Here is a 19,117-nt window from a genome sequence, read left to right on the forward strand (position 1 = left end):
TGCGACTCTTAACGCTCAAAAATTCAATAAATGTCTTCATTTGTCCTCCAGGTAGCACAAGCGATCTACGAGGACTGCATCCGTGGCTTCCTCCGGCACAAAGCCACTGTCCTGGTGACGCACCACGTGCATTACGCCAGGCACGCGGCCACCGTCGCCGCCATGAGGAATGGGAAGGTAAACATCATCATCATCATCATTATCTGGTCATTTAGTCTCCGCAGCAGAGCATGACCCCTATGGGCGGTAATCATCATCCTCATCACTATATCACCATCATCATCACCATATCATCATCATCATCAAGTATTTAGTCTACATTGCAGAAGCACCATCCTCACTTTTGGCATCTTATAGTGAGGAAAGGGAAGGTAATCATCATCATCATCATTTTATCATCATCATCATCATCATCAGGTCATTTAAGTAATATGCAGGAGCTCGACCCTTTCCTATAGCATCTTATAGTGAGGATGTGGAAGGTAATCATCATCATCATCATCATCAAGTCATTAAGTCTCCACAGCAGAGCATGATCCCTATGGACGGTAATCATCATCCTCATCACTATATGACTATCATCATCATCATAACCATATCATCATCATCATCAAGTCATTTTTAGTCCCCACTGCAGGTGCACCATCATCACTTATAGCATCTTATAGTGAGGAAAGGGAAGGTAACCATCATCATCATTATATTATCATCATCATCATCATCAGGTCATTTAATATGCAGGAGCTCCACCCGTTCCTATAGCATCTTATAGTGAGGATGTGGAAGGTAATCATCATCATCATCATCAGGTCATTTAGTCTCCACTGCAGAGCAAAACCCTCTCCTATAGCATCTTATAATGAGGAGTGGGAAGGTAATAATCATCATCATCGTCGTCATTATCATCATCATCATCAAGTCATTTTAGTCCCCACTGCAGGTGCATCATCATCACTTATAGCATCTTATAGATAGTGAGGAATGGGAAGGTAATTATCATCATCATTATCATTGGGTCATTGAGTCTCCACAGCAGAGCATGACTCTTTCCTATGGACGGTGAACATCATCATCACCATCATATCATCATAATCATCATATCATCATCATCATCAAGTCATTTTTTGACCCCACTGCAGGAGCACCATGATCACCTATAGCATCTTATAGTGAGAAATGGGAAGGTAATCATCATCATCATCATCATCAGGTCATTTAGTCTTTACTGCAGAGGACGACCCTCTTCTATAGTTTCTTATAGTACCTAAGGAATGGGAAAGTAATCATCATTATCATTATATCATCATCATCATCATCAGGTCATTTAAGTAATATGCAGGAGCTCGACCCTTTCCTATAGCATCTTATAGTGAGGATGTGGAAGGTAATCATCATCATCACCATATCATCATCATCTGGTCATTTAGTCTCCACTGCAGAGCAAAACCCTCTTCTATAGCATCTTATAGTGAGGAATGGGAAGGTAATCATCATCATTATATCATCATCATCATCATCAGGTCATTTAAGTAATATGCAGGAGCTCCCCCTTTTCCTATAGCATCTTATAGTGAGAATGTGGAAGGTAATCATCATCATCATCATCACAATGTAGTCTGTCTGTTAGTCTCCACTTCAGAGCATGACCTTGTCCTATAGCATCTTATAGTGAGAAATGAGAAGGTAATCATCATCATCATCATCATCAGGTCATTTAGTCTACACTGCAGAGGATGACTTCTATGGACGGTAATCATCATCATCATCATCACCCTATCACCATCATCATCATCACCCCATCACAATCATCACCACCCTATCACCATCATCATCACCCTATCACCATCATCATCACCATATCACCATCATCATCACCCTATCACCAACATCATCACCATATCACTATCATCATCATCATCAAGTGATTTCTAGTCCCCACCATCATCACCTATAACATCTTAAAGTGAGGAATGGGAAGGTTATCATCATCATCACCATATCATCATCATCCGGTCATTTAGTCTCCACTGCAAAGCTAAACCCTCTCCTACAGCATCTTATAGTGAGCAATCATCATCATCATCATCATCATCATCACAAGCGACCTACGAGGACTGCATCCGTGGCTTCCTCCGGGACAAAGCCACTGTCCTGGTGACGCACCACGTGCATTACGCCAGACACGCGGCCACCGTCGCCGCCATGAGGAATGGGAAGGTAATCATCATCATCATCATCATCATCATCATCATCCGGTCATTTAGTCTGCACTGCAGAGGACGACTCTCTTCTATAGTTTCTTATAGTACCTAAGGAATGGGAAAGTAATCATCATCATCATCATCATCATCATCAGGTCATTTAATATGCAGAAGCTCCACCCTTTCTTATATATCTTATAGTGAGGATGTGGAAGGTAATCATCATCATCGTCATCATCATCATCAGGTCATTTAATATGCAGGAGCTCGACCCTTTCCTATGACATCTTATAATGAGGAATGGGAAAGTAATCATCATCATCACCATATCATCATCATCCGGTCATTTAATCTCTACTGTAAAGCATGACTCTTTCATATAGACGGTAATCATCATCATCATCACCATATCATCATCATATCATCATCATCATCAAGTCATTTTTAGTCGCCAATGCAGGTGCACCATCATCACCTATAGTATCTTATAGTGAAGATGGGAAAGCTATCATCATCATCATCATCATCATGTCATTGAGTCGCCACTGCAGAGCATGACTGTTTCATATAGGCGATAATCATCATCATCATCACCATATCATCATCATCATCCCCATATCACCATCATCGTCATCATCATCATCAGGTCATTAAGTCTCAACTTCAGAGCACGACCCTCTCCTACAGCATCTTATACTGAGGATGTGGAAGGTAATCATCATCATCATCAGGTCAATAATCACCTGGGACTAATCCTGCAGGAACATCACCTTCCTATAGCACTTTTTTTGAAGAATGAGAAGGTATCCTTCATCGTCATTATTATCATCATCATCACCATATCATCATCAGGTCATTTTATCTATACTGCAAAGTATGACTCTCCTATAAACGGTAATTATCATCATCATCAACATATCATCATCAGGTCATTGAGTCTCCACTGCAGAGCATGACTCTTTCCTATGGACGGTGATCATCATCATCACCATCATATCATCATAATCATCATATCATCATCATCATCATCTGGTCATTTAGTCTCCACAGCAGAGCATGGCACCTATGGACGGTAATCATCATCTTCATCACCATATCATCATCATCATCATAATATCATCATCATCATCATCATCAGGTTAACGGTATGTTAACAGCATTATTGTGTTCCGGCGGTTAGAGGTAAGATAGCCAGTTCCTCCGTGGTTGAGGATTCCGGGTGAAGCTCGCTTCCACCTTCGGCCTGATCGTCACTTACCATCAGGTGAGATACAAGCCAAGAGCTTCCTCGTTGTAGATAAAAAAACAGGTCATTGAGTCGCCACTGCAGATCATGACTCTCCTATGGGCGGTAATCATCATCATCATATCATCATCATCAGGTCATTTAGTCTCCACTGCAGGAGCACGCCTCTAATTGACCAGAGGCAAGAGGATTTGTCCTACACTCCCCACGCTGGCCAGACGGGCTGGGGAGGCCTGATGCTCGCTTATTTGTCCCTTTGTCATTTATTCACCTTACGATATCCTCGGAAAGAGTGGGAGTGGTCCTTTTCAATTTTTTGGAACCACATGGGTCTCTAGTTGCACTGACCCGGCGAACTTCGTACCAACTATGTTCATTAGCTGTAATGTAGGATTCAAATGATGAAAGAATTTTTCAAATCGGTCCAGTAGTTTCGGAGCCTATTCAATACAAAAAAACAAATCTTTCCTCTTTATAATTACCCCCTTACTAATAAAACTTACACGCTCGTTGATCAGTGTTTTAAAGAGACGTTTAGTATGGAATGTCATTTTAAAACAGTGATCAACAACTGTGTAACTTTTTATTAGTAAGGGGGTTAGTAAATATAATTTATAGATCGTTTTATCCACGAAGACGCGCCCAACCAATGTATGGTTTCGGTCGCGCGGGGTGCGGGGAGTTTGATCCGAGCAATCCGAGCGTCATTATTGTAGTGTGCGTGTGCACTCATGGAGCATTTAGCGTGTACCGATAACACTCAAACATTAGCGGAAGAATGGTGGGGCGCGTCTTCGTGGATGAAACGATCTATATTATTGTATTTCTTTACAGATCGTAGCGCAAGGCACTTACCACGAGCTCCAAAACGGAGTGCCAGAATTCGAGAAACTTCTAGAAGTGTCCGAGAAGATTGAAGAAGAAAAACAGAAGAAGAACGCTGTTAACTACGAGAACCAGGAGAGCGTGGTGAGTTTAATGTTTATTTTTTTATGATAAGGCAGGTATTTGACCGCAATCGCACCTGGTGTTAAGTGAGATGCAGTCTAGGCTGGTACATTATCTGCCCTGTAAATGCCAATTCACTCTCGCTTTTCAAACTTTTTATTTCTCGGTTTTATATCGGAATCTTGTGTCATTGTCATTTGATAAGTTTTTATTGTAAGCTGTAGAAGAAAATAATGACTTTATTTTCAAAGGAGTGAATCCAGAATAAATAATAATATATTTATTTTCAAAGGTATACAACGTGATCGTGAAACAGGATCAAATAAAAAATGAAAATATACGAAGCGTTAGTTGAAATAATACATTATTATTTGGTAGTTTGTTTATTTATTTATTAGGTATATACTACAGTTGACAATCGATTTTGTTGGTAGATACTTAAGTACACATGGTTAGTAGTTAAGAGCTAATGTTAATGATTTAGAGAAGATTTAGCATAAAAATACATAATTTCATACAAGACTTATTCAAAAAATAAATATACACTGCGTAGATTGATACAAAGTATACAGTAGAACAGTCAGTAGATGTAAAAGCAAAGTATAACGATATAATCGATAGTGGTATTTAATTTTAATCGATTAAAAATTTACGAGGAGGTGGGGTATACTCGATTTATCGATAAAACGATATAGCTATACTATCTTGCATATTTTACATGTTCAAACTAAAATAACAAACATTTATTTTCATAGGAACACAACTACAAGATCCGCTCGCAAAGATCTATGTCAGAAGCTTCACAGCTTTCCTTCAACCTGGACTTGGACAACAACTTGAGCCCCAAATATGAAGGTAAATATTGGTTACTAGCACAGATCATACAGTTTATACGTTTGCGGATTATCATACAGACGGGTTTAGCGCCATAATACGTAAGAAATCTGTATCCCTTATTACCAGGGTGCGAGCCAGTCACAACAGCATTCTGAGGACCCTAGCGGACAGATACACATCGCCGCTATGGAAGTGTCTTGTGCAGAGACTGATCACGGGACCTTATCCACCCCCATGATGGTCCGTCTCTGCACAGGGTACAAGTTTTTGAATTTATAATTGTTTGTGTGTATGTTTATTTTCGAACCCGTTTAATATGGACTTTTAAAAATTGTCTGAAATAAAGAATTTTTATTTTATTTAGATCACATAAACTAAAGGGAGATGTGACAAGGGGGCGGGGCCGGTGTCGCAGCAATATGCCCAAAAACAGAACACATTGCTGCTGACGTCATAATGTAAACAGTTTGCATTGCTTGCGTAGTACTAAAGATTATTCGAACGTTGAGTACTGATACCGCAGTGTATAACGAGCACATATTTTGATTACTTTGTGTGTGTCAATTTCTAATGCGACACTGAGTTTCGAACTCAGCGCATTAGTTGGCATCTCTCTATCTATATCTCTATGGCTGAAACTAATATCAAAATCAGAATAAATGGGTATTTATTATGCTTTCCAGGTGAAAACCAAAACAAAGGCTCAGTAAGCAAGAGCGTATACATGGCGTACATAAAGAGCGGCGGTTCTGTGGGCTCCATGGCGTCTCTGCTCATACTCTTCATATTGGCCCAAGTCTTCTACTCCGCCACAGACATATGGCTAAAGGAATGGTGAGTTTTTGTTTTTGACTACAGCAAGAAAGGTCTTGGCCTTTTTTTCGTCGGGAAATGATTTATGCATACCCACTGGACAATTGGGACATTATGTGGGTTATGTGGGACTCCCCCCACCAGGAGGACGGGGCCTACCCACTAAAACCCGACGGTGTCATCCGAGGCCATTGAAAAGGAACCGCGAGTTATTGTCCTAAAATTGGACATTCGTGCGCGGCTCAATCTCTTGCAATATCACATTCTACCCTGGAAAATTCCCACTTTACGTTAACACCGCTGCAACTCCTGTGTAGCCAGGATCTACAGCTTGACCGCCAATAACCCAACCAGTGTGGGTCAAGTTTGTCCCGGGGGAAAGTTAAGCTGTCATTGCACCTGCAACAAAACTATATATTTTACAAAACTAGCTTAAACTCTACAAAAAGCCATTAACACGTTAGTGGCAAGAAACCATTAATAAAACTTGACATTGTAATTTAATAAAATTACGTCAAGTCCAGCAGTGGACGTCTTTCGGCTGAAACGAACGAACGAACGTCAAATCAGAAGAAAATGGGAGAAGTTCGAAGTTTAGGATCGATTTCGCTCCAACAAATTAAAAGTGATCACCGCTGAAGGAATTGTTAACCACAGAGGAACTATTCTGCATGGCATAATCTGTCTTCGGTCGGTCTAAAATGTCCGAGGATATTTATTTATTTTATCTTAATTTCATATGCTTTCAGGGTAAATCTAGAAGAATCTAACACAGCTGAAATCAAGAAACAGAACTCCACAATTGATGGGGCACCTCCGGGTAAGAAACTTGTATTATAAGGTTAGCGCTTACCTGAGTCAGTATCTGAGATATCCAATCAAACGTTAAACGTCACCAAGTCTTCATATTTGTATGCTCTGTCACGTCATAATACACTCGAATCGGCATCAAATAAATCGCACCTCCCGCGACAAGCACTTATCAAACGTATGCATCCCCACTTCCCACCAACATTGGTATCATTTGAAAGCCTAGTTCTATACTTCATTTCATTAAAGGAAAGGTTTTTACCCCACAAATGTGTCTTTACAAGGATCCAGAGTCACTTCTTCAAAAAATAGGTAGTTACGCTATAGCCATTTTTTATGACTATAAAACTGTTAAGTTGGGATTAATCGCTATCCATCTGTTAAAGAGGACACGTGAGATCTTTATTTGGTTTTATAACCATAAAAATTGGTCTAATTGATCCCAGAGGTGAGCCCAAAGTGAGGTATATTTTCAAGTCACATTTATGGTAAATGTTAATCATTTATTTAGAAATGAAATGTATTTTTCTTTAAGGATATTTATTGGGCTTTCAAATAACACCAATATTGTTGGGGTACCATGATTGTGTCAGAAGAAAATCTTTAAAGTTCGCGTCGCGGAAGGTGCGGTTTATTTGATATTGAGTGTATGTCAATTTCACCACTCCTGTGCCGCTCTCATTCCTCAAGCACTGACTGAGTTATAGCGCTTGAACTATAGTTTTCCTTTAGCTCATTTGTTCCCAAAGTGGGGGGCGCGCCCCCCAGAGGAGGCGCAAAGACCTTTAAAGGGGGGCGCGAGCCCCGGGTATAAAAAAACTTAAGTATAAAAAAACCTGCGATTCCAGACTGCTCGATACGACCAATAAATAATCTTGACTGGAGGAGGGGGCGCGCGGAATTTTTTGTATGGTCGAAAGGGGGCGCGTCTCAAATAAGTTTGGGAACCAATGCTTTAGCTGTTGCCGCCTAACTAAATATTTTCTTCCTTTACAGTGTCATATGTGGACTTATCACTCAATCACTTCCACCTAACCCGTGAGCAGTGTGTATACGTATACGCCAGCCTGATTCTCATATGTATATTCTTCACGTGGAATAAACTAGTGGTCTTCTACAACACATGTATTAAAGCGTCTATTACACTTCACGATACGATGTTCAGGTGAGTTTTGTGAGTTTTTAACCGACTTCAAAAAATGAGGTTCTTAATTCGATTGTATTTTTTTCGTATTCAAAACTCCAACAGTTTGAAATTCTCTGTTTGATTGGACTTCAAAGTGGTCTTAAAAACTCATTTAATTTAAATCAACTGTAAATGGGTCATTCCACAAAAATATGTCAACTCTTAGTCCGCGCCACATTTCACATGAAATATTTGTTAATATTTTATTCCAAAATTGTTAAATAACAGCTCGCAATGTGCTTTATTCATCACCCATTTATATTTTTTGAAACTGATTTTAAAACATCTTAAATTCCTTTTGAATGACCCAAAACGTCATTCCCTAGGCATGTCCGTACTCCTAAAGTTTGTGTTTTGGGACCCACAATTATAAAAACATCAACTTTATCCTTTGTTTTAATTAACGAATAATCTATTTAAATGTATATTACACCAAATTCTATTAATATTTTGCGGTTTCAATAAACAATAGTTTGATTTTCTTTAGTTGAAAAAGAGTCTACAGTTTTTAGTGTCATTCCCTCGCCACGCACTGATTTTATAATTTTGCGCTTTAATATGTAATTTGAGTGAATGACATTTAGTTGAGTTTAAAGTACGATACGAAGTTATCCTCAGACCATACTGGCTTTGCGGTAGCCGTTTTTTGAATTAGTGCAAACGTGCCAGTTGTTACCGAAACATGTGTTAATCCAGTCACTTCGTCAGTCCCTAGTTGAGTAGCTTTATTGATTATAATAAGAAATTGTATATAATTTAATAGTATTTACACACACACACACACATAGGAAACAGCAAACTAATTTAAAACGAACTTTAACTTTAGTTAGTCAAACAAAAATACCTATTTACACTACCTATTTTACGTGGCTTCCTTCAGTAGACTATCAGACATGATAAGCGAGCGATCCGCGTAGCTCGATGGGTGCCGCAGTTGAAGCGTATTGCAGTATTAAGAGCCACAGTACAGTTGATGTCGCACGGAAAATATTCGCTAAAAATTCTACTTTAGTTTGTAATTTTTTTTTTGGTGGATAATGCGTTTATATAAGTCATAATAGATCACCTAAATAAATATGGCGAGGATTGAAATCAACACCCTGTATAGTGATAATAACAAAACAACTACATTATGTGTATTAACTTATCTATAAATGTTAAGGTTAAAAGTTTTATACTTTATGAGAAGTCATATAGGAGTAATGTAGTATGAAAAAATTGAAAATTATAATTTCTCCTAAAATAAAGCATAAAGTGACTGGCCCTTTTAGACATAAAATAGTTAATTAATAAACAATAATTTACACTAATAAAGTATTCAAAAGCATCTTAAAAAAGTTACGGACAAAATGACGTCGAAAATATACAGATTTTTATGGAATGACCCAAATATGATTTTAAAAAAAGTTGGTCTATTGAGTGTGCAAAATAGTGACGTCATCAGCTTGTATTGCCCTACAAAGTCTATGGGAGTGTCTAGTTTTTGCAGTTCATAAAAAGTACGTCAGTTAATTGGTGGTGCCAGAGACTTGATGAGATGAGAGATGCATTTTCCGATATTTTTATTTTCTTGTATAAAATATTCCGATCGCCTTTTTTCATAGGATCTAAAGTCCGGTCGCCGAGCACGTAGAATTTCGTCCAATGACCCCAAGCTACCCATCTTTATCGCTCGCGCGTAATTATATTGCTGTCGTGACTGTGCGACGAGCGGCCGCAGTGAGTGTGCGAGCGCGACAGAAATATAATTACGCGCGAGCGAGAAGGCTTGGGGTAATTGGACGAAATTCTACGTGCTCGACGACCGGAATCTAACAAACTTATTGTGCCTAAGGTGCTTAATAAATATGTCCTCTCTCTCTTTCTACAACCGTCCCTTTCTCCCACAGAGGCGTGACCAGCGCTCCAATGTGGTTCTTCCACCACAATCCTTCTGGGCGTATCCTCAACAGATTCTCCAAAGATATGGGGCAAGTGGACACCTTGCTGCCTGTCGCTTTGGTCGACACTCTTGGGGTGAGTTGATGTCATCATCATCATCATTGTTATATGCTTGCCTATATGATTCATCACCATCAGTGGCCTAATTCACGTATTTTGACAGTCAAGATCTCGCTGACGTTAAGAAGTCGCCCCATTGTAAAACAGTTCTAAATCCGTATTCACAAGGGTCATTTGCGACAGAACGATTACTCGATAGGATCGCAACTCAGCGATTTGTTGTCATTGAAGTTTTGTTACGTGAATAAGGCTACTGGTCATGAAGTCATCTGTTCATCATCATCAGTCATTTAGAATCAAATGGAGGATGTGGCATACACTTTTTCCAACAGTTCCTATTTATAGTGGTCTCCATACTGGTATAGGTTTAGCGCTCAACTCAGTCAGTGGCTGAGGTATGGGAGCGGCACGGGAGGCTATTCTAAACTGAACCTTATTCCAAACTGCTTTAGAACCATTCTCCCACAGTTCCTCTGGTATCCATACTGTTAGTAGAGTGTCTTTAACAATGCCAACCTAAATGTAACCTTATCTCAAACTACATAAAACCCATTCTCCCACAGTTCCTCTTCGAAGTGGTATCCATACTGGTGGTGGTATGCTACCACTGTCTACTTAACAATGCCAACCTAAATGTAACCTTATCTCAAACTACACTCGACATCTAATAAATCGCACCTCCCGCGACAAGCACTTATCAAACGTATGCATCCCCACTTCCCACCAACGTTGGTACCATTTGAAAGCCTAGTTCTAAACTTCATTTCATTAAAGGAAAGGTTTTTACACCAAAAATGTCTTTAGAAGGATCCAGAGTCACTTCTTCAAAAAGTAAAGTAGTTACGCTTGAGCCAACTTTTATGGCTATAAAACTGTTAAGTTGGGATTAATTTGGTCTAATTGATCCCAGAGGTGAGCCCAAAGTGAGGTCTTTTTTCAAGTCACAATTTATGGTATATGTTAATCATTTAATAAGAAATTTAATGTGTTTTTCTTTAAGGATATTTATTGGGCTTTCAAATAACACCAATATTGTTGCGGTTTATTTGATTTTGAGTGTATATAAAACTCATTATCTCTCACAGTTCCTCTTCGAAGTGGTATCCATACTAGTGGTGGTGTGCCTGGTGAACTGGTGGCTACTGGCCCCTACAGCAGTTCTGCTGATCATGCTGGTAGTACTGAGGAGTCTGTTCTTGAGTACTAGTCGGGAACTGAAGAGAATAGAGGCTATTGGTAAGTTATGTTCATATTTAGAAGGTTTAATCATAGAAAAAAAGTGTGTGAAGTGGCTATGGGCAGGGCACATAGTACGCAGAACTGACGGCCGATGGGGCAGCAAGGTTCTGGAGTGGAGGCCGCGTACCGGAAAACGCAGCGTGGGACGTCCACCTACAAGGTGGACCGACGACATCATAAAGGTAGCAGGAAGGCGCTGGACGCAGGCCGCTACCAACCGGGCAGCATGGAAAGCATTGGGGGAGGTCTATGTTCAGCAGTGGACGTCCTATGGCTGAGATGAGATGAGAGATGGTGATGAATCATAGAAAGGGCTCTTTCCAGTATAAAGCCATCATAAAAGGGATGTTGCCTAGGTAAAAAGCAAGAGTGTGAATTAGTCTGTCATTTAACTTGTCAAAAAATACTCGACACGTATTTTCACTTTTTCAAACTAATGAAAATCGAAAGAGTTATAAAGAAGAGGCCCGTGACCTCAAGGCGTGGTTAAAAGTGTAGCACTTTGTGACGTCACGTGGAACGGCAACGAACCGTAACTTCGTATGTTACTTGTTTGATTGACAAATAAAAATATATGTATTATGAACCTTAGTTGTTTGTCAATGTGCTTCTAAGTTTTGACCGCCATTTCGAATAACAGAATAACAAACAACATGCTTTTTTCTCTTTCTTACTTTTTTAGTAGTTCATTTTTTATTTTTGTGCTTAGTACTAAATGTCATAGCAAGCCATAGCATTTTAGTGCAATCAAATAAACGATTTCACATCGGATTGAGAGATAAGTAAGCTATAAACCTTTTAAAACATGTCTCAGAAGTTTCATAAAATCTCGTGTCACAGATATTCAATGTCAAAGTAAAAATATCTGTTTTTTGCCACGTACGCCTTACTAAGCTTTTAATATTGAATTAACCCTTTCACAGCTCGCAGCCAGTCGCTTAACCACGCAGCCGCCACTGTCAACGGCTTAACAACGATCCGGTCGACGCGGGAGCAACAACGCACTCTGGCGAGAGAATTTGACAAACTGCAGGTATGTTTACACTTCAATATTTATTTTCCAAACACTGTAAAGAACTGAGAAGATCTACGAATCTTCTCATTTCTTGGCTTGATACCAAAGTAATCGACTGTCAAACTTGATTGGCAAAAAACGGGACTATTACCACCTCTCGTTCCCACCACTGCAACTCCTGTGTAGCCAGGATCTACAGCTTGACCGCCAATAACCCAACCAGTGAAGGTCAAGTGTGTCCCGGGGGAAAGTTAAACTGTCATTGGACCCGCAACGAAATTAATCAGAAGAATATAGGAGTTCGAAATTAAGGTTCGACTTCCCTCCATTGCAAAGCGGATGACAGGTGGCAAACAAAGGTTGTCAAACTTGATTGGCAGTGGGCAGGGCACATTTTTTCCGACTCCATTTACAGAGGGATTTTATGGGACTACTGGATTTTATGGGACTTTCACTGGCAGATAGCTGATATAATAAGAAGTCATTAAGTTTACTTTAATTTAAAAATTCTTCCTTAGGAAATCTTTTTGGGTTGGTCACTTTAGCAGTCCAGGATAACTTATGTTGTGTTGGACTGTGAATGTGTTAAATACGAGAAATAGTGGTAATTAGTAACAGCAAAGGTTTTCTTAGAAACAATTTACGATGTGATATTTGTAATCTCGTGACGTCACTGTCCACAGTAACGACAAGCAGCGTCCCATACTAGTTAGTATGGGCGTGTGTAATGTGACGTCATACTATTTCTATACAAAGTCTCAACGTTTGTATCTTCTTAGTATCCAGTCCGATTTCAACACTTATTTTACAGAACTTTTATGATTTAACTAAAGTGTTTATTAAATTTTTAAACCGAAGCATATTCCCTATTGTCCAGGATCTACACTCGTCATCCTGGGCATTAGTGTTGAGCACGGCCAGTGACGTCCACTGCTGGACAAAGGTCTCGCCCAAGGATTTCCACGTTTTCCAGCGGATCTCCTCATTTCTGATTCGATCAGAGAAAGACCGAGCATAAGTTTGAGGCTATATGGCGCAGTGTAAAATGTCCAAGGACATTTATCATCATCATCATTATTTCAGCCATAGGAGTTAGGACGTCCACTGCTGAACACAGGCCTCTCCCAATGATTTCCACATCGCCTGGTTGGTAGCGGCCTGCATCCAGCGCCTTCCTGCCTCCTTTATGAGGTCGTCGGTCCACATATTGATAGGATTGAGGATATTTATATTTATTTATTTCGTCCAGGATCTACATTCGTCATCCTGGGCACTAGTACTGAGTACGGCCAGGGCATTCGGCTGGTGGATGGACATGCTTTGCTGTCTGTTCCTGGCTGCGGTCACGTTTAGCTTCTTCCTACTGGTCTCGCGAGGTAAGTATCTACTACTGTTTAGTTTCCTAATCTTCATCATCATTTCAGCCACAGGACGTCCACTGCTGAACATAGGCCTCCCCCAATGATTACCACATCGCCCGGTTGGTGCGGCCTGCATCCAGCGCCTTCCTGCTACCTTTATGAGGCCGTCGAGCCTTTAACTTTATGAAGTCCTACGCTGTCCACGTCCCAATTTATGTGGACATGCTCTGAAATAATTATTCCATCCATTATTCATTCCTGATCATCACTTACCACCAGGTAAGATAAAAATAAATCCTACGCAAGCTGAAGTGGCAATGGGCAGAGCACATAGTACGCAGAACTGACGGCCGATGGGGCAGCAAGGTTCTGGAGTGGAGGCCACGTACCGGAAATCCAAGGTGGACCGACGACATCGTAAAGGTAGCAGGAAGGCGCTGGACGCAGGCCGCTACCAACCGGCCAACATGAAAAGCATTGGGGGAGGCCTATGTTCAGCAGTGGACGTCCTGTGGCTGAGATGATGATGATGATGACATAAAAAATGTCTTTCTTTCTTTTTCAAGCGCCTTTTTTCAGTATTCAGTAGCTTGTGCTGTGTTTATTGTATTTTTTGTATGTTTTCGTACTAAATAGAGTTTTTCTCTCTTTCTTTCTTCAGACACGACTGGAGGCAACGTCGGCTTAGCCATCACCCAAGTGATAGGCCTGGTTGGCATGTGTCAGTATGGCATCCGACAGACGGCTGAGGTGGAGAACCAGATGACTTCTGTGAGTTGATCATCATCATCATCATCACCATTAACGTAGGGCTGGCCATCACTCGAGTGATATCATCCGGCAGACAGCTGAGGTCGAGAACCAGATGACTTCTGTAAGTTGATCATCATCATCATCATCATAATCATCATCACTGTAGGGCTACCCATCACTCAAGTGATAGGCCTGGTGAAATATGACAGATGGCTGAGGTGGAGAACCAGATGACTTCTGTAAGTTGATCATCATCATCATCATCATCATCATCATCATCACCTTAGAGCGCCATCACTCGAGTGATAGGCCTGGTGAGATATGTCAGACAGCTGTGCTGGAGAACCAGATGACTTCTGTAAGTTGATCATCATCATCATCATCAACGTAGGGCTGATAACCAGGTGATGAGCCTGGCAGACGGCTGAGGTGAAGAACCAGATGACTTCTGTAAGTTGATCATCATCATCATCATCACCATTAACGTAGGGCTGGCCATCACTCGAGTGATATCATCCGGCAGACAGCTGAGGTGGAGAATCAGATGACTTCTGTAAGTTGATCATCATCATCCCCTTCACCGTAGGACTGATAACCAGGTGATGAGCCTGGCAGACGGCTGAGGTGGAGAACCAGATGACTTCTGTAAGTTGATCATCATCATCATCTTCATCACCGTAGGGCTGATAACCAGGTGATGAGCCTGGCAGACGGCTGAGGTGAAGAACCAGATGACTTCTGTAAGTTATCATCATCATCATCATCACCATTAACGTAGGGCTGGCCATCACTCGAGTGATATCATCCGGCAGATGGCTGAGGTTGAAAACCAGATGACTTCTGTAAGTTATCATCATCATCATCATCATCATCATCATCACCTTAAGGCGTCATCACTCAAGTGTTAGGCCTGGTGGGATATGTCAGACGGCTGAGGTGAAAAACCAGATGACTTCTGTAAGTTGATCATCATCATCATCACCATTAACGTAGGGCTGGCCATCACTCAAGTGATATCATCCGGCAGACGGCTGAGGTGGAAAACCAGATGACTTCTGTAAGTTGATCATCATCATCATCACCGTAGGGCTACCCATCACTTAAGTGATAGGTCTGGTGAGATTTGTCAGACGGCTGAGGTGGAGAACCAGATGACTTCTGTAAGTTGATCATCATCATCATCATCACCGTAGGGCTACCCATCACTTAAGTGATAGGCCTGGTGAGATTTGGTAGACGGCTGAGGTGGAGAACCAGATGACTTCTGTAAGTTGATCATCATCATCATCATCAACGTAGGGCTGGTAACCAGGTGATGAGCCTGGTAGACGGCTGCTGTAGATAACCAGATGACTTCTGTAAGTTCATCATCATCATCTTCATCACCTTAGGGCTGGCCATCACTCAAGTGATGGGCCTGGTGGGATATGTCAGACGGCTGAGGTGAAAAACCAGATGACTTCTGTAAGTTATCATTATCTTCATACGCGTGGACCCCGTTTTACCCCTTAGGGATTGAATTTTGCAAAATCCCGTCTTAGTGAGCACCTACGTTCTAAAAGGAACCCCCATGCATAATTTGAGACTCCTAGCACTTGTAGTTTCTGAGATATAATGAGTGAGTCAGTCAGTGACCTTTCGCTTATAGTTTATTGTTTTTATTACAGGTTGAAAGAATTTTAGAATACAAGAACCTACCCCCAGAAACTCCAGTGGAGCCAAATGAAAAGGCTCTGAAGATGAATCACCCGGATTTGGATCTCTCAAAATGGCCGTCCAAAGGTTAGTAGGTATAGGTCTATAGTCTGGTAGCCGAGCACGTAGAATTTTGTCCAATGACCCCGAGCTACCCATCCTTATCGCTCGCGCGTAATTAGGTTGCTGTCGCGACTGTGCGACGGGCGCCCGCAGTGAGTGTGCGAGCGCGACAGCAACATAATTACGCGCGAGCGATAAGGATGGGTAGCTTGGGGTCATTGGACAAAATTCTACGTGCTTAGAGACCGGGCTTTAGCACATAACTGAGTCAATGCCTGAGGTATGGGAGCGGCACGGGAGGGTGTTTTTGTGACGTCAAAAGTCAGCGAGACTTCAGATGTGCTTCAGACTTGTATGCTCTGTCACGAACCTCCTACCTCAGGCACTCGTTCAGTCATTTTCTACACTAATACTTATTTTTACCCGACTGTGCGAGTTGGGGTAATGTGTTTATCAGCCAAACATCATTGGTCTAGCGCATAACTCAGTCCGTGCCTAAGGTATGGGAGCGGTATGTGAGGGTGTTTTTGTTGCCGTCAAATGTCAGCGAGAAGTTTCTGTCACGTCAAGATGTATGTCAATGCCCTCCCGTGCTGCTTCCACGCCTCAGAAACTGACTAAATTAAGCGCTAAACCTATAAATTAGACAAAACTGTTTGTATCTATACTAATATTATAAATAAGAAAGTAACTCGTGTCTGTCTGTCTGTCTGTATATCTTTCACGCCTAAACCACTGAACCGATTTTGATGAAATTTGTCATAGAGATAGTTTGAGTCCCGACAAAGGACATAGGATAGTTTTATCCCGGTTTTTGGAACAGGGACTTGTGCGATAAAGTTTTTCTGTCACAGACAAAATTCCACGCGGGCGAAAAGCTAGTAATATAATGAAACAACTAATTTACAGGTGAAATAGTCTTCGAAAACGTATCATTAGAATACGAGAAACCGCCAAAGAAGGAAAGCAAAGACAAGGATTCAGACCCCATACAAGAGGAACCAATATACGCCATTAAAGGCGTGCACTTCACCGTCAAACCGGCTGAGAAGGTGGCCGTGGTGGGAAGGACTGGCGCTGGGAAGAGCTCGCTTATTAATGCTTTGTTCAGGTGAGTCATTTGCAATTACATCCTCGTGCATCCTCGTGCATCCTCTTGCATACTCCTGCATCCTCTTGCATGCTCTTGCATCCTTCTATATGACTACAACCTGCATCCTTCTTTAAGACTGCATCCTTTTGCATCCTTCTATATGAGTACACATTGCATCCTCTTGCATCCTCCTACATGACTACAACCTGCATCCTTCTTTAAGACTACATCCTCTTGCATCCTCCTTCATGAGTACACATTGCATCCTTCTTTAAGACTGCATCCTCTTTCATCCTTCTATATGAGTACACATTGCATCCTCTTGCATCCTCCTACATGGGTACACATTGCATCCTCTTGCATCCTCCTTCATGTTTACATCCTGTATCCTCCATTGACTTCATTTTGCATCCTCCTGCATCCTCCTATATGACTGCATCCTCTTGCATCCTCTTATATGACTGCATCCTTTTGCATCCTCCTATATGACTGCATCCTTCTTTATGAATACATCCTGCATCCTCTTGCATCCTTTATATGACTGCATCCTCTTGCATCCTCCTGCATCCTCCTGCATCCTCTTGCATGCTCTTGCATCCTTCTATATGACTACAACCTGCATCCTTCTTTAAGACTGCATCCTTTTGCATCCTTCTATATGAGTACACATTGCATCCTCTTGCATCCTCCTACATGACTACAACCTGCATCCTTCTTTAAGACTACATCCTCTTGCATCCTCCTTCATGAGTACACATTGCATCCTTCTTTAAGACTGCATCCTCTTTCATCCTTCTATATGAGTACACATTGCATCCTCTTGCATCCTCCTACATGGGTACACATTGCATCCTCTTGCATCCTCCTTCATGTTTACATCCTGTATCCTCCATTGACTTCATTTTGCATCCTCCTGCATCCTCCTATATGACTGCATCCTCTTGCATCCTCTTATATGACTGCATCCTTTTGCATCCTCCTATATGACTGCATCCTTCTTTATGAATACATCCTGCATCCTCTTGCATCCTTTATATGACTGCATCCTCTTGCATCCTCCTGCATCCTCCTGCATCCTCTTGCATCCTCGTGCATCCTCGCCTTAATGCTTTGTTCAGGTGAGTCATTTGCAATTACATCCTCGTGCATCCTCGTGCATCCTCTTGCATACCAGAGGAACCAGTGGCCGCCATCAAGGCGTGCACTTCACCGTCAAACCGGCTGAGAAGGTGGCCGTGGTGGGAAGGACTGGCGCTGGGAAGAGCTCGCTTATTAATGCTTTGTTCAGGTGAGTCATTTGCAATTACATCCTCGTGCATCCTCGTGCATCCTCTTGCATACCAGAGGAACCAGTGGCCGCCATCAAGGCGTGCACTTCACCGTCAAACCGGCTGAGAAGGTGGCCGTGGTGGGAAGGACTGGCGCTGGGAAGAGCTCGCTTATTAATGCTTTGTTCAGGTGAGTCATTTGCAATTACATCCTCGTGCATCCTCGTGCATCCTCCTGCATCCTTCTATATGACTAGATCATGCATCCTTCTGCATCCTCTTGCATCCTCCTGCATCTTTCTATATGACTAGATCCTGCATCCTCTTGCATCCTCCTCTATGATTCCATTTTGCATCCTCCTGCATCCTCTTGCATCCTCCTCTATGACTCCATCTTGCATCCTTTTGCATCCTCCTCTATAACTCCATCTTGCATCCCCGTGCATCCTTCTATATGAATAGATCCTGCATCCTTCTGCATCCTCTTGCATCCTCATCTATGACTCCATCTTGCATCCTCGTGCATCCTTCTATATGACTAGATCCTGCATCCTTTTGCATCCTCTTGCATCCTCATCTATGACTCCA

At 41.6% G+C, this 19,117-nt stretch overlaps 1 protein-coding gene across 1 annotated transcript in view; it reads left to right on the top strand.

Moving 5' to 3' along the window:
* LOC114353130 (probable multidrug resistance-associated protein lethal(2)03659) overlaps nt 1-18,764 on the top strand; it is a 56,459-nt gene extending 37,695 nt beyond the window's left edge. The window contains exons 16-29 of the mRNA XM_028304965.1: nt 52-177; nt 4,282-4,416; nt 5,151-5,250; nt 5,916-6,066; nt 6,795-6,865; nt 7,852-8,020; nt 9,931-10,057; nt 11,128-11,278; nt 12,205-12,314; nt 13,546-13,672; nt 14,319-14,428; nt 16,078-16,192; nt 17,078-17,321; nt 18,592-18,764. Of these exons, the coding sequence (XP_028160766.1) occupies nt 52-177; nt 4,282-4,416; nt 5,151-5,250; nt 5,916-6,066; nt 6,795-6,865; nt 7,852-8,020; nt 9,931-10,057; nt 11,128-11,278; nt 12,205-12,314; nt 13,546-13,672; nt 14,319-14,428; nt 16,078-16,192; nt 17,078-17,283 (1,698 nt within the window). The 3' untranslated portion in view covers nt 17,284-17,321; nt 18,592-18,764. The remainder of the gene's footprint in view (nt 1-51; nt 178-4,281; nt 4,417-5,150; nt 5,251-5,915; nt 6,067-6,794; nt 6,866-7,851; nt 8,021-9,930; nt 10,058-11,127; nt 11,279-12,204; nt 12,315-13,545; nt 13,673-14,318; nt 14,429-16,077; nt 16,193-17,077; nt 17,322-18,591) is intronic.
* The last annotated feature ends 353 nt before the right edge of the window (nt 18,765-19,117 follow it).

The sequence above is a fragment of the Ostrinia furnacalis genome, unplaced genomic scaffold (assembly GCF_004193835.3).
Source record: "Ostrinia furnacalis isolate ACB-3 unplaced genomic scaffold, ASM419383v2 OfSCF1629, whole genome shotgun sequence".
Classification (NCBI taxonomy): domain Eukaryota; kingdom Metazoa; phylum Arthropoda; class Insecta; order Lepidoptera; family Crambidae; genus Ostrinia; species Ostrinia furnacalis.